Source organism: Poeciliopsis prolifica, unplaced genomic scaffold (assembly GCF_027474105.1).
Source record: "Poeciliopsis prolifica strain line A6 unplaced genomic scaffold, Auburn_PproV2 SCAFFOLD002, whole genome shotgun sequence".
Classification (NCBI taxonomy): Eukaryota; Metazoa; Chordata; class Actinopteri; order Cyprinodontiformes; family Poeciliidae; genus Poeciliopsis; species Poeciliopsis prolifica.
Genome location: NW_026562377.1, coordinates 4,624,423 through 4,640,840, shown reverse-complemented (window position 1 = coordinate 4,640,840; position 16,418 = coordinate 4,624,423). Strand labels below are relative to the sequence as shown.

At 36.6% G+C, this 16,418-nt stretch overlaps 1 protein-coding gene across 1 annotated transcript in view; it reads right to left on the bottom strand.

Moving 5' to 3' along the window:
- The window catches only part of cachd1 (cache domain containing 1), a 73,969-nt gene that overhangs the window by 37,762 nt on the left and 19,789 nt on the right, over nt 1-16,418 (bottom strand). The window contains exon 2 of the mRNA XM_055054290.1: nt 5,126-5,188. Within this exon, the coding sequence (XP_054910265.1) occupies nt 5,126-5,188 (63 nt within the window). The remainder of the gene's footprint in view (nt 1-5,125; nt 5,189-16,418) is intronic.

The following is a 16,418-nucleotide window of genomic DNA, read 5'->3' as shown; positions in this document are numbered from 1 at the left end:
GCCACCTGGGAGAACAAATAGCTCATTATTAGTATTAAAAATAAAACTTCAGATTCTGAGTTTTTCTACTACAGCGTCAACAATGTAACAACCTCAAGTTATGGCAGAGATTGTTTGTTCCACCTTTGATGGCAAAGTTACATTACTTTTTTAATTTCCTGCTTTAATATTTTTAAGTTACCTGCTTACAAGAATGTTTTTTTTTAATATATATTTTTCTGGCATCTCATATGCGTTACGTTTTGGTCATTATCAGGCTAAAAGACTCAATAATTACTCCACCATAACTAAATACTCGACTCTAGATGCTGGTTGTGCTCTCGCTTGTGGACCACCACTACACGCTACTGGCAGCAATATTTCATAGACATTTCCATTTTGCCATAAATGGTATAATAGCAGTTATACCTAAAGTGAAAAATTAACAGCCATTTCAGGCAATTGGCAGTGATTGGTCTCAGAATCAGCAGCCCTGATCAGAGCATCCCTAGTTCTCAAAACAGAACCAAATACACAGCCACTAAACACACTGGGGATGGTTTATATCCTCCCCAGCTAGCTGTATTGAAGATTTATAATTAATATTCTGATCAAATGTAGTTCAAGTGACTGAAGGCATCTGTGATGCTAGAGAAGCAGATTGGTTGATTTCCTGTTTGTGACATGGCTTTGGGTTTAATTGCATATCAAGCAGATAACTTTTTCCAATTACTCAAGGCAGATGCTAAGGCTGTGACAAACACAATTTAAGTTCTTGTAATTATATTATGTTAAATGTTTGGATGTTGTTCAGGAATTACTTAATACCACCAATCTTTCTGCTGTCGAGAAAAATGTTTGTTCCGCTTACTTTGCTCCCAAAAGGTGCGAGAGCTTCTGGAGCATTTTGTTGTTCCAGAGAAGAAAAAATAATCACAAAAAGCTTTATATTAAGTGAATAAACTAATACAAATCATTAACATAGGGTGTTAAAACCAGAAACCTAAACGAGACACTGATGTCCAAATGCCTTCAGCAGGCACAGAAACATCTAATAAGCTTTTCTGAGTACAGATGAAAGCTTATTTCCACAGTAACTGAACCCCCTTTGTTCACATCCCGTAATTACTGCTACTTGCAAAAAAGCCTGTGACTGAAACCAGGACCAGGAAATAAAAAAAGAAAGAAAGAAAGAAAAAAAGTGAGCGACCCCGACCCACTGACCGCTTGTACACCTAATCAGCCAGCCGCTATTCCTCTTTGGACCTTAATGGGAGCCTGAGGCGCAGCACGCAATTATTGCTGCTTCTCTACAAGCAACACAGACAGCATGACACGTACACTCATGTTGTCACACAGCAACTTCAAGCTAAAATCCTCCGTGGTGGTAATGTGAATTTCACGGCAATTAGCTAAAGTGAACTTTGCTTTGAATATGGATAAATTGGCCAGAGTTCAGCGGAGGAGGGGTTCTCTGGCAGGGCTAGAGAGTGATAGAAGCCCAATTTAAGTTTTAACAGAAATGACTTAAAAGAAACCAAACTGTTTTGGTGGTGGACGTTAGAGCTTAGGTTACAGTCCGCCATGAAGCAGCCAAACCAACCTGCTTTCCTCAGATTAACCAAACTCTCCAGAACACAAGAGCTCTACTCTACTATGTGAATCGCTCCACTAGGCTCAGGCTTATAAAGCCCACCGGACCAGAATCAGCCACCACAAGTACTTACTGGGAAGTATGTGAACATTTCATATTATTCCAGAGTCCTCACTTCCTTTTGGCCCGATTTCAGAGTACAAATACCAATGTTTGTAATGATTATGTATTCAATATTTCTACTGTAAGCAAGCTTTAAATATGAAAACTAGAAAAACATTGTCTGGCAATGTTAATTTAGTCATGTATTGACTTCCTGTTTCCATGGTCTAATATGACACTTCAGAAGCCAATTTCTCAAAATAGCTAAAAGAAAATAACTTTTCGCTTAAACTTCCCAATGTAGAGTCAGAGAAATAAAATATTTAAAACTGAAACGGTGAGAGCATGACTGGACAAGAAGCCAAGTTTATCTTGCAACCATACCCACAGAGAAGGATGGTAGAGAAGGTATGGATAAAATAAATATCCCAAATGTCCACAGTTGGGGAGTTTTAGCCATTTCTCTTTTCAAGAGGAGACTATACTGAAGAATTTATTAAAGGGATTGTATACATATAAATCCTAGCAAGCCAAGTAGCTACATAGATAAATAACAACACAAGTATATAGCCAGCTGCATACATAGATCCTAGAGAGATAGAACCACATAATGCAATCCTCACAAAACAAAATATATAAAAAGTAATCAAAGCATTTATTTTTAAAAAATTACATGAAATAACATAAATCTATTCAATGCAATGCTTTTTTTTTGTAGGAGAACAATAGGAGAACAATTCAAATAGAACCTAATTTTTGACATCAAAAGAACCAATTAATTTCTAGCTGTCCTTTTGAATTCTGAATGCAAAGCTCCTGCTGTTTTCAAAATGGAGGAATGCACTGTAAAACTCCAAAAGTGGTGAAATTTGATCATATGTGGATGACATTTAACAAATACAGGTTTTCCCCTAAACTTTTCCAATGGGGCTTCTAGAAACTGTTTTCATCATTACTACCTCTGACCTGTGTGTATGACTCAATCAATCAAAGCTATGGTTTTCTTTGAAGCAACATATGGAAGAACAGACCACAACCGAAACATGAGTCACTCATAAACAATAATCAAAGAAAAAGCTACATTTATGAAGTGAGTAAATAAGATTAATGGAACAAATACAGTGCATTTCCAAACTCGTTGAGTTATCGTGACAAGGATGTATAATTCTGAAATTGCAAGGCAATTATTTTTCCATAAACAAACAGCCCTATGCTTTCAACAGTTTTGATGTCATTTAGCCACAGAGTAAACACTGTTCCCAAACTGCTCCAAGTCACAAATAATGCTGGTACATAAAGTTTTATTGAGCATATAACCACTTAAGTTAGGGATGCAATGATCCACTTTTTTCACTTCCAATATTGATACAGGTGTATGAGGGGTGGTATTGGCAGATACGATACAGAAAAACTGTGCTGAATTGACTTGAAATATATATATATATATATATATATATATATATATATATATATATATATATATATATATATATATATATATATATATATATATTTTTTTTTTTTTAAACAGAGTACTCCACAATTATTTGGTAAGGACAAGTACAACACACTTAAACCAACAGTTTCACAAGCTAAGTCAAACATGTAAAACAACATAACTCATTTGTTCAGTGCAATTAGGAGTACAACCGTCAATGTAAAATAAATAATAAAGAAACTAACACAAACAACAATTTGACTACCAAGGTCAAACAAAAAAAAGAACCACAACAAACATTTAAAATGGTTCAGAAAGTGCATTTAGGAATTCGAAATATATTTTAAATAAAGTGCAACATCGATCAGAGTACAACGCGCAGTCTAAGACTGAATAGATCTACCCTTACAGACTGCACATTGTCATCGATACCTTATTAGGTTTTTATTTCTATAAAGGGACTGATACAGATATTATATATCAGATATTAATCGGTGCATCTTTAATTAAAGGTATGGCAGAATTTTCTAAACTGGAAAAATATCTTCCAACTGCCTATGGAGATGCAACAAGTGCCTAATCCATTTTTATTACCATCGCCTGAGCACAGACAGCATGTGATCCAGTTGCCCTTATAACTATGGTTTTACGAAGATTAAAGCAAATTTAAAATTCATTCTGTTTTCCTCAATGCAAATAACCAGCTCAAATTTAATAATTTGACAGCATATGTCAACGAGCAGGACAGTGAGACAAAGACAGGCACAGAGAGTGAAAGCCCATGTCGTTACAGAGGGACAGATGTCTGCACAGCAGTCTGAATAATGAATTTCCATGAGGACAGCCTCGCTGAAGATGCCGGTGGCTCCTCTTTGTGGATCCTTGTCTGTTTCTCTTCTTCGCTTTCTCCCATCTCAACTGTTTCTCTGCAGATACTCTCCTAATTGAACCTCGCCTTGGCTCAGGGACACAGCCCCTCTTCCTAGAGAGCGAGAGAGAGCCAACTATGTCAGAACGATAATCTGAAGTAGTTGGAGCCAACCTCAGTCGGGTTACGATGAGAATTTAGGCTGGCTGCTGAAATAAATACTTCAAGTCTCAGACCGAACAACTTTATTTCTGGAGTCTTCAAAAAAAGATGCTCATTTAAAAAGATAATGGGAAGTGTTTTAAGGTTTTATTTTGTGATGTCTTAGACTACAAAACAATGCTTTAAAATAAGTTTCAGCTGCCTCTGGAATACTAAATACCAGCAAGGTGTGAGGCACTGTACTCTACTCACATACACACTTCCATGTGCTGACACAGACAGAAACAAACAGAGACACAGTCACCGGAGAAATGCAAACAATCGTCAACCTGTCTGTTCTTGCTGGTGGCTGTTTACCACTGTGGTGTACATTGTCACTTTTCCAAGATCCCTGACGCAGAAAAGCAAACACAAACACACACTTTTACACACCGCGCCTGCACTCAATTATGTTAGATATGACACCGGGTGCCAAAAACCCAGAGTAGATTTCTATTTCCATAGTAAAATCCAAAATGGGGCACAAAAATTTTGACATTTGGATTGAAGAAAAATTATTTAAGAAAACCATTTCATTTTGCAGCAGCTCATCTGTCCTCCTAACGGTTTGTCCAAAGCTTTGCGCTCTTACTATAACAAGGTGAGAAAAGGGATGGATAGTCAGAGACAGAGGAGTAAAAAGAAAAATAAGTTACGAAACTTCAAAGCCGCAGGGACAGCAGATATTGAATTTTAATAAACCCCCTGGTGTCTGTCCTCAGTGTTGCTGAAGTGAGCACTACACAAGACTCAGACATTCGCCATGGCACATGCATGCACAGACAAGCAGGAAAACGAGCGCGCACACACACACCCACCCACCCACCCACCCACACACACACACACACACACACACACACCACACACACACACACACACACACACACACACACACACACACACACACACACACACACACACAGCAGAGGTCTTTGTTACTCACCTGCTGAACTTCTGTCTCTCCGTTTGATGTCTTCTCCGTGTACACAAATGAGTTGAAAATCCTCTGGAGAGAGAGAGAGAGAAAGCAGAGAGAGTGAGGTTGGACCAGCTAAAGGACCAATTTAATTAAGAGTGACCATCAAGACTGTGTATTAAGGAGAGAGTTTGTGACACATTATCTCTGTGCTGTTGACCGATGTTCATCGTCATGCTAAACATTTTAATCCCATGGTTAAAGTGCGAAGTATGTAGCTTCAGAAACACAACTAAGCAACTAATTTTATTTAAGGTCTCCTCCATATTAACGTTAAAACATTATACATAAATTATATTGAAAATGTCTAATCTACAGTATTTTGTCAAAATGTCAATGATGCATCACTCCAACTGTAAGCCAATGACCAAGTTGTTTTCAATGCCATATTCTCTGAAATTCAGGAATGATAAAACTTGACTCTGTAACTAAAACAGATCCATGTACCAGTACTAATTCACATTACTTAGGTGGTCCCTTAAAATCAAATGGTAAGATTAAAAGGTGTCCCTCAGGGCACCGTAATTGAGCCAACACGTCATGTCAATACAGTTTCTCTGTCTTTAATTAGTCTGCATGTTATATATGACATTACCATTTTTTCCACCTTAAATATGCACTAACTGCTGAATAAACAGTTTAGTACAGTTGTTTTTGAATCTATGTGTTGCCATTTTGGGCATTTATACTTTCTTTTTGTACCAGTAAACCAGATTGTGTCTGACAATGATAAATTTTGTATAAATGCTATCAAAAATTCCCAATTATGGTGTAAAATTGAAATCACTTCTACATTAAATCTAAATATCTTATTTCCAGTTCACATTATGATGTGAACTGGAAATAAGATATTTATTGAAGTCACATAAACACATTTTCCTAAAGTAGACAATGAGTAAATAAAGAAAAATACATCCAATCATATTGTAAAACACAATATAGATAAATGTTGATTGATTTAATTAAAGGCTAAAAAAAAATCACATTAATACTAAATAGGACACTATCAAAATGAAATATGTTACAGCAGATGGTACCATCATCCATGCACAATGTGCTCCAACTGAGCACACTACTGAAGGTAGTGTGTATTTATTTTTTTTAATAAATCATGTTTTTATTGTAACATGAAAAAAGAGTTGTTACATGTATCCAGAAATATCAATGTTTTATCACCTCTGTCTATATAAATGTTTATGTTAACAATATTGTTCAAAAATGCATTTGGACAATGTCAACATTACAGTCTTTAAAATTAGAGATGACATAATGCTACCTGGACACTTTTTCATCAGTCATAATGAAGTATTATAAGTGTGCACAAGGTCAGTTTTTGTACATATATCTTAGATTTAAGCTACCAAGCCAGCAAGGCAAAAGAAACTCTTCCTAGATGAACTCTGAATATGTTTGAAGAAAGTTCATAATATGAATTCAGGGTTTGTGAAAATGCAATAACTAAAGAGTCATTTTTGAAAATGCCAACGAGAAGTCTTTGATAACAATAATTATGGATGTCAAGTAATTTTTTACTTGACATCCAAGTCAAGTGATCATTTTGTCCAACGTAAATTACAATTACTGATATTACAGCCACTCATTAGGAAATGTATTATCATTTATATCACTGGAATCTTAGATGATCCATTAAGTTATGGCAAGCGTATCAGTCCAAACAATAACGTTGCTTTACTGAACATTTGTAAGTGAAAATGCACCAATCAATTGCTAGAGGTCAGAATATTCTGATTTTAAGCCAATCTGACCTGTGATCAGTAGGTCAAATACAGAAGAATCTTTGTTGTAAATAAAGAGTAAGAACACACACCATTTTCAGTTAATAAACACCTCATTCAACATCTATTTTGATGCACTTCTTCACTTTAAAGAAAAGTAAGCACATTGGGGACATAATGCTTTGATGTACAAATGGGGATTAACATTGCGAGTCCTTCATTTTCATTGTTATATGTAGAACTGCTACTTCAAGTAAAGCACCTGAAACATGTTGCTCAAAATGACAAAAGAAAACCTTTATCAGTCAAAATATAAAACATGACAGGTGAATCATTTTTGTGATCTGGATCTCTTTTTAAGCGTATATTTGAGGCCATCTGTTAAGTCCATACACAGCAACAAATCTACAGAACAATAACTGCAAAACAAAAGAATACATGTTTTAAAATCTTAGATTTCAACTTGAATAAAATTCTGAAGTGGGACCTTTAGAGAATTCTGAAGTGGGACCTTTAGAGAACGCCACAAAAACAAGTTTCCTGAAACCTCAACGCGCTAAACAACATAAGAAAGAGAGGGACAACATTTCTGCACTACATAGTGAGAAACTGATGGATGTAATGCAGAAATAGTCTATTTTAAAGTTATAACAGCTAAATGTAGTTCAACAAATTTCCATACGGCTAAAATAACAGTCATTAAAACATTTCTTCCAGATGATGACGGAGGCTGCTTAAAATCAGCTCAAATATTTGCTCCAGAAAAAAAACTTTAAATCATATAAAATATGGAGAGAAAAAAAATTAATAAATAAAAAACTAAGTAGTCAAAGGTTTTTTTTGCACAAACTGGACCAATTTGTTAAAAAAATAAGACTAAGAAGGTAAGCAATAACCTCAACTACATGTTAAAACCCCCGATTATTGAGACAACAAAGTCCATTCCTTTAGTTTGCTGGTTGACATCGAAAATGTGTCACCTCAGTGTCGTCCAGCTTCAGCACAGATCGACTGTTTTCTTTAGCTGGGCTCACAGGGTGATGTTACATTTCCACATTTACCTTGCAGGCTGAGGCGTTTTAGAAGCCCCTGATGTATACTAAGTGAGCAGGAAGCAGGAACGGAGCATTCAGACATGGGGAAAATGAATCCTGGTGTGACATTATAGCTCAGAAAGCACCAGAGCCGTCTGGTAAATGTGCACCTGCTGTGACACATAAACATAAAATAACAAGCATGCTTTCCTTCAAATGGACTCTAATGCACAGCTATGTACACAGTTTTCTCAAGCCCAGGCAGTAGCACTCTGTGGAAGCTACAAACAGAGGAAAAACTAACGTTTGTGTTGTGGCAGCAGGTAGGCAGGTGGTTCACTTGAGGCTGAACCATCACACACAAAGCCCTAAATTGTCTGGTTTCTACTTTGCAGCCATTTCCTGCTGTCTGTCTACACCTTTTGTAGACACATTCCAGAGGGCCAGCAACAACTTCAAATACACCACCTAACCTGGAGCGCCCTTAAATCTCAACTGCTCTGGAGATTTTTAGTGATGCGATACTGAAGAGGTTTTCAGTTGAAAATATGACGCAGACATCTATAACATCATGGAAAATCAAAACAAAACAAAAAAAAAAAAAAGAAAAACTGTCAGAGTATGGTTCATGACTTTTTTCCAATTTCCACTTGTTAAATTTTCCAGCATGCAAATGAAAAACACAATGCTAAAGACTAACTATAGTTTTAAAAGCTACAGAGGGTTAAACTGAGTACTAACAGGGTATAGCTAATAAAGGACCAGTGAGCATGTATGATAATGTAGAGGAAATCATTTAGACTTGAGAAATTATAAAATAACTTTTAAACTAATTCAAATATATTAGATTACCCACCAGGAATAATAATCATTACTTAAAGCTGCAATGTCAAAGTGTCCACAAAATGTCTCCAGAATATTTTTTATAAAAACAACTGTACAAATTAATTTCAATCAATTATCACACAAGTAATTTAGCAAAACTAAATGTTTTAAATACTGTGGACATGGAGTTTATCCACTCCCTCAGTTCTACAAGAATAACTAATGGACACAAAAACACAGTCTAACTGTAATTGTTTTTACACCAGCCGTCAAACAGAAGATGTTGCCGATCAATAATCTTCTTTGCTAATTACAATAAAAGGTAGATATTTTTATTGTATATATTTCTTAAATTCATTGAAAACTCACAAATTTAGCAGTACATTTAATTTACATCATCAAAGTCCCCACAATCTCAACAGCCTTGTCAAAAACTATATTCTCAGCCCATTTTATTCAGCATTCAACTGCTATTAAGAGCACAAATACAAAGTAGTTAGTATGTCAGTCTCCCAAACATACTAAGAGAAATACAAACTGATGATCTGACTATTCATCATCTTCACTATCACCGTTTTTTGTGCAATCATTTTATGACACTATGTTAATATCATGCTTCATTCACATACAGGTAAAACCATATTTTACTACAGAGTTATCTGGAAGGAGGAACATCCAGCAGAACTGCCACAACATAGCAGGAATTATGTGTTTTTAAACTTTAAAACTACACAAACTTAAGAAGAGGGGAAAATTGAGGAAAGAGCTCTCAATTCTTTCATGCACTAAGCAAACTTTAAGAAAAAAAACAGAGTGAGAAAGCTCCTGTTGTTGATTAGCCACAGGTTAGCTGCCTTTGCCCCATCGCCTCGAGTGTTTGTTGTTGGAGCTGTTTTGCGGTTTTCACAGCTACAGAGCAGTCAGTGAGGAATGCTCGCCTCTGAAACCTGAGAGGCCCGGGGCTGTCTGAGCCACTGGGGCCCCGTGGGCTACCGTGACCCGTAATCAAACAAGGACACCAAAAACTGTGTGGTGTCAGAGCATATTCAAACTTTTCGCTCCAAACCACTGCTGAGCTTGTCTGGGAAAATGGAAGCTCCACTGCCTTTGGGAAGGTCTTCACACCAGTTGAGCTTCCATACTGCACTAAGTTCTGCAAACTTCATTGTATTCAATTGTAAAATTGAATACAATGAAGCATGCTGGTATGCTGTGATATACCAGCATAGCAGCTGGTATATCACAATATGGTTTTCTTGTACTTAAAAAAAAAAAAAAAGAAATCTTAAAATTATATCATGCATTTCTGACTTTGTAGAACCACCTTTCATTGTAATTGAACTAGGAAATGTTTTGGACTTTTCACATTAATTCTCAGCAAAAAAGCTCAGCTTCAGTCAGACTGGATAGATGTCATTGAAAAGCTATTGAGTGATCTTGTTGCAGATTCCCATGAATATGTTTTCATCTAAACCACTGAGTTTGAAGTCATTTTCAACCTGAACTAGATTTTTTTCTGGGTATGCACTTCACATCTTCCCCGCCTGCCCTGAAAACTTATGATGCTGTCAAAGAATGAGTGATGCTGAGATAAAATTGCACACAGGTGTTTGGTGGTTTACAGGCATATTTGGGGGTATCAGAGTAAAAGGATCTAAATACATGTTGATTTTTGGGAACTGTAAATATTTTTTTCCCCCTACAACACAATCATGCACCACTTTGTGCTGGTCATATACAATCCCAATAAAATTCAGATCCAGTCTTTCTGCTTATTGCTAAACCAGTGATTGTATTCAAATATGTTGAAGGTAAGGTCCACTTTTTTGTTCTCGAGAATTAAATAATTTGAAAATCAGTTTGTGGAAACATGGTTATTTTTGCAGATGTGCGACAAAATCAGTTTGTAACGGGACAATAATAATGAGAACACCATAGTTCTCCAAGAATGTCATAGTTTGGCCTCTAAAGCCAAGTTAAAAGGAGAGTCTTAAAGTGTGAGCTTAAAAGCTTTCCCGATCTAAAATGGGCAGCTTTCTGATAACTAAGCTCCAAAGCAATGCATTCAAACATTGATCACAGAGAACGGGCCCTTTTTGTCTTATTAGGCCAGTTTTAAATCCATCCAGCTTGAGGTTAATCCCAGCCACTGCTGAATTGTTTGCAGGAATGGCTCAACTTTAAAGAAAGTTCATTCTGAGTTCCAAAACCAAAAAAAAAAACATCTGTAGCAAAACCTGGGTTGTGTTTGTTGTCAAGACGGCAACACATTAATTTATTTACCATGTCAGCTCATCTAGTTCATTTTGTTTTATGTAAGACTTTGGAACAGTGAAAACTGATGATACAGTCACCACTTTAATTTGTCGAGGGTGAGGAAATAAAATAAAAAAAAACAGGGTTATAGTTTTTCATATAGTTTTTATTAACTTATTTGTGCTACCAGATTAAAGTGTTATCTTTGTGCTTATTTCTAAGCTATAACTAGCACTGGTCGACATGTTCCAGTGCAATCTGAGACATCTCTTAATGCTAATGGCAACTTTTTATTACTTTGTATTCTTCTCTGTTGTTGTACATCGGTCATTATGCAAAACAGGTTTTAGCGATAAAAACTATATTTTAAAAAGCTACAGTTTCAATACAGCTAAAACGTCCCAAGAGTTTCAAATTCTTTAATAGATTTCAACAATAAGAAATCTAGTTTGTCAAGGTAAAATTGTTAAAAATGTAGCATGAAGGACTTTTTGCAGCATACATTTGACCTTTGAAGTTTTCTATAAATTACTATTAAAATCTCGCCTGATTCTTCTGAATTTAGTTTTCCGTGTTGACTTGTGAGTCTTTTTGTATGGTTACACCACTAGTCAATACACATGGGAAAGGTACTGGTTTCAAGCTCTAAGGTTTTTCAAAAGTTCCAAAACATTCATGTCATTCCAGAGATGCCAGAGAAAGTATGAGTGAGAAAACTTTTCTCTGGTAGTAGAGCACAGATAAGCACGGGACTTCCTCCTCCCTAAACCTGTTTATGCAAACAATGAGTCGGCTGGCTGGGAAAAAAAAACAAAAAACAAAAAAAACACAGTCAGTATACTTATTTTCTATTTATAAGTCAGACAAATGCATCTGTTTGGAAAAAACTTCAGTCACAAAAAACGGCTGACATGGTGTGGAAACGGAAGGAGCATCTCTTTTCAAGTCAAACACTGTTTCAACATGACAGTTCATAAGCTATGACTGGTGTGTGTGTGTGTGTGTGTGTGCGTGTCTGCGTGCGTGTGCGTGTATACTAGAGAAGTCACCTGCAGGCTGCGAACATGACTGTTGGGCCGGACTAATTCACCACTTATGACCAGCTTGACATTTATAACTATATGAAACAGCGACATTTGTATTATGCACAATGAGGACTGGATAAATCTTATTTTGTATTTTTAGATTTTCGTATCAAAAGAACACTGTATAAACCAAACCTCTAATGGTAATTACTGCAACAGAAGGAATAATTCTACATGACACATTTTAGTTTTAAATCTTGTATTAATACTTTAGAAGAATTACATTTTTACTTAAGATTATACTATCAGAACATAAACTATGCCCCGGCTAACATTAGTGCACTCACACTACAATCTACAAAGACATGACAATATTGGGGCGGGAGAGAGAAACAGAAACAGAGATCAGGCAGATTTAAAAGTACACCTATTGACTCTTCAGTCGTCAGCCAGCAGGTTCTGCACACCACCCTCCTACACTAGCACACCCACACACTAATCCTGTCTCCAGGGCTTCACTGGGCCAAGGTTCATCTATGAACCAAAAAGCATGGCTTAGGTGTGGCTTAATTTACATACAAACTTGTTAGTACTGGGCAAATGTGCAAAATGAATGTATGAAATCTCTTTCACTGCAAAAGATTGATGAGTAGTTGTTCTGGAGATGTAGAGCCTCAAAAATTGGTTTGCACACAACAAAGATGAAAACCTGAAGCCCATGAGACAAACTGCTGCTTCCTCACTGCTGATGGTGCGCAGCCTGGCGTAGGTCCTCCTTTACCCCCCTCCAAACCAACTCCTTGCTCATTGCACTACAAAGGCCTGGAAGCCAAGGGTGCAGTATTAGAGCTTCGTTTCTGATGTGCATGTTTTTTTTCCCTCCTCCTTTTTCTCCTAGACCTTTGCCATGTCTTCTTCCCCAGCCGCCTCTCCTGTCTCCATTTTCTTTTTCCTAAACGCTACAAAGAAAAGTCAGGAAGCGGGTCCACGGGAGAGGAAAACTGGATGAAACTGTTTGTATTTCCAATGAAAATAATAATAAAAAAAGAACAGGGTAGAAATATCTGCCTCCCCTATTCCGGTTTTTTATGGTGAAGTTGCACTGAACTCCAGGAGAAAGATACATTTTTAGAGTTTATTTTACAACAATATCAAATATAATTCGGTGCAATACTTCTACACTTCTACCCAGTGAAAGTGGTGTTTATCAGAAGATATCAGCTCTTATTGATGTGATCACATGACAAATACTGTCATCTGGTTGAGGCAGCAGGCCTCGGTGGAACAGTTTTGTACAGAGCTCTAAGAGATGTGTTGTGTGATCGAGTTAGGGGCCATGTTTCATGCAGAAATGTGCTCGGACAGCAGTACTGATATTTTGCTTCAATGATTCCACAATCTGGTGTTTTTAAGTTCAGAGGACATAGACATTTTTAAGGAATGTTTATCAGATGCTGTGAGCAATGACATATTTTGTACGATTATCACATACTCAAAGATTGTGCAGTTGCTAAACACTCCTGGATGTGTTTAAGAAATTTCTTTCCAAAAACTTGATACTGAAACTCATCATATGCCACAAACAAGATCTTCATGGATTTCTTAAGTTTTGGTCCTAAGGATAGCATCAGATCTTAACAGGATTTTGACAGCACCATAAAAGAAATGACCAAATAGGGATTAGTTTTTGTAAATGGAATCAAGTCAAAGCAAAGTTTCTATATTCACCCATAAGGGCCAAAGAGGAATCAAACTTCAGCTAATTAAGCGTGTCTCAATCTCAACACTGTGAAGAAGGTTGGCTAATTAAATGACAAGCTGTCAGTGTCTACTAACTGCTTGCTGCTGCATTTAAGGGTGACGGGGGTCAATTTAATTTGAATCAAGCCAACAGACCACCTGAGGCAGCCTCAGCCCACCTACTGTGATTGTTTGGTTGCGTGTGCGTGCGTGTGTATGTATGTGTAGAGAACCTATTTTTGGATGTTTACTGACTCTTTGGAAAATATGTCAAATCTTTACTACACAAACTCATAAAAACATAAATCCTTGTACTCATAGCAGCACACTAATGTACAAAACTGTCCATCATGCTCACCAAAGATCTCTGGTGAGCCTCTGGTTGTGTCTCACTGAGGATCCGGTCTTCACAAAACACCTCTAAGTCTCAGCCAATAAGGGCAAGAAAATGCCGATTCCTCTGTATGAACAGAAAGCTTTGATTCTCTAGTTTTTGTTCATCTTGGAAAAACTTTCAAATAATCTGATCTGGAAATAGAAAATGAAGCAATGTAAAATATTCACTATGTTTTACTTCTCTTGATGAATATGTTACAGGTTAATTGGATCTCTAAAAATCTGACACAAATGTATAGTTGAACAGTAATTATTCTGACCGCCACAATGCTAATATAAATACGCAGATTATCACAGTTCCATTAAGATTAATCATTTTTTATTCTGACACACAAACAAGAAAAAAATCCCAAATAACATTAGAGGAAGTTTTTATTCTTGTTTTGCTATTCTAACTTTTATAGTTTAACAAGCTGTAATATTTCTTATAATCAGAGAAGAAGAAATCATAGAAACCTTATTTTAGCCAGCTGGCAATATGCAGCAGAAGTCTAAGCCCAATAAAACCAGAGGAAACTCCAGTTCCTCCAGCTGTTTTTCCACATTTCATTAAAAGTATTTAGACTGTAGGAAGAGTCTGATGGAATGGTGTTTTTATTTGAAATCATAATTTTGAAAAAACATCAGGGTGGTCTAAAATTTTATTAGAAGTAAAAAGCATCACAAACAGTAAAAGTTGCTCTCAGACACTAAAATTTGACTTTTGATTCTTCAATACAGTCAATATAACAAAACTTGTTTTCGCAGCAAGTTGAACTGCCCTTCATTTCTTTTTATATTTAACCCAGTCAAGACATGTGAAATTATCTGACACACAAACGCACAATAACATTTTTATTAATTTCTCCCTGTTACTGTTCAACTAGGGTTAGGCTTTCGGCAAAGTCAATTATTTACAGTGAAATTCTATAGTTCAACGTCTTAAATGGTTTTAATGCTTCAGATGCAGTAAAATTGTGACTCTTCACTACTGACCACAAAGTCTTATCAAGTCATAAGTCGAAATTAACTTTGGACTTTCAGGGCATCACTACTGCCTGATCCTATTTTTGCTTTCAGTGGCAAGTCCCATGATCCTCAGTGTATCTTTAGCTATAAACAGACTATTGTTGAATGTAAAAAAAAAAGTTTTGAACTAGAGCATGTGCATAGTAACACTTTTGTTAACAATTTTAATGAAAATTTGATCGTCTTATACAGGTGTGATCTTTTTTGAGTTGCCCTGAACATAAACCCAATAAAAGAACATATTTTTTTATTTGAAAGCACTGCAACAGACTGTTATTTTGATGGAACTCCTGATGTAAAAAATAATAATAATAATCTGCCACAAACAGAAAGAGTAGAACACATGAACATTTAGATAAATAAGTAGTGCCTCTAATCTACAACTTTAGTGAATACTTTGGGAGAAACTGGACTATCTTTACCTTCCACCACCTCATTCAACAAGGGTCTCCTCCACTGCAGTGAAGTGGGAGGATGAAGCCTGTCAGCTGGTGTGGTTCTGAAACAACAAGACTCGCTTTTGACGCTGCACCATGAGAGCCCAGGGAGTCACCAGTACGTCTACCCCAACAGGATCTGCAGCACCTCCCTACGCCTCCCCCAGGAGGCTCTCAGCCCGAGTTGTTTGCTCTCCCTCTCCACCAGACAGGATATAATGCTTTCCACATGTGAGGGTAAAAAAGGGGGGAGGACGGTGGGGTGGAGAGAGAAGAAGTGGGGAGGAGTTGCATGTGAAGAGAAGAAAAGCATGCTCAACTGGAGGCTTAGAATGAATTTACGCACATTAGAATCAGATTTAATTTACGGTAACTAAAATACATCATTGTCTGAATACTTCATCTTCAGAATGGTCTACAGTCACAACAAAGCCAAGAACTAAAACTGTGTTGCCTTTACCAGTCCGTAAGGCCCAGTCAGATCCTTGAAATGGAAAGTGACACCTAAAGTCAACTAATAAAACCCTCAGACTAAAAGTAGCTCCAAAAACACGGCAGACATCAACATTATCAGAACAAAAGAAAAAACAGGACATAAACACAAAATAATATTTAGACATTTCAATAAAAGGCCAAAATAATTGGATGCCTAATGATCAATAAAAAGTGGTATGATAAAATAGCTCAGGTGACATCAACTCAATCTGATTTAATGTGCATAAAATTACACACATCACTTAAAAGACTATCCAGTATGACAGTTGTTGTTTTTCCATCACAAATGTGTGCAAAACTTTGTCAAT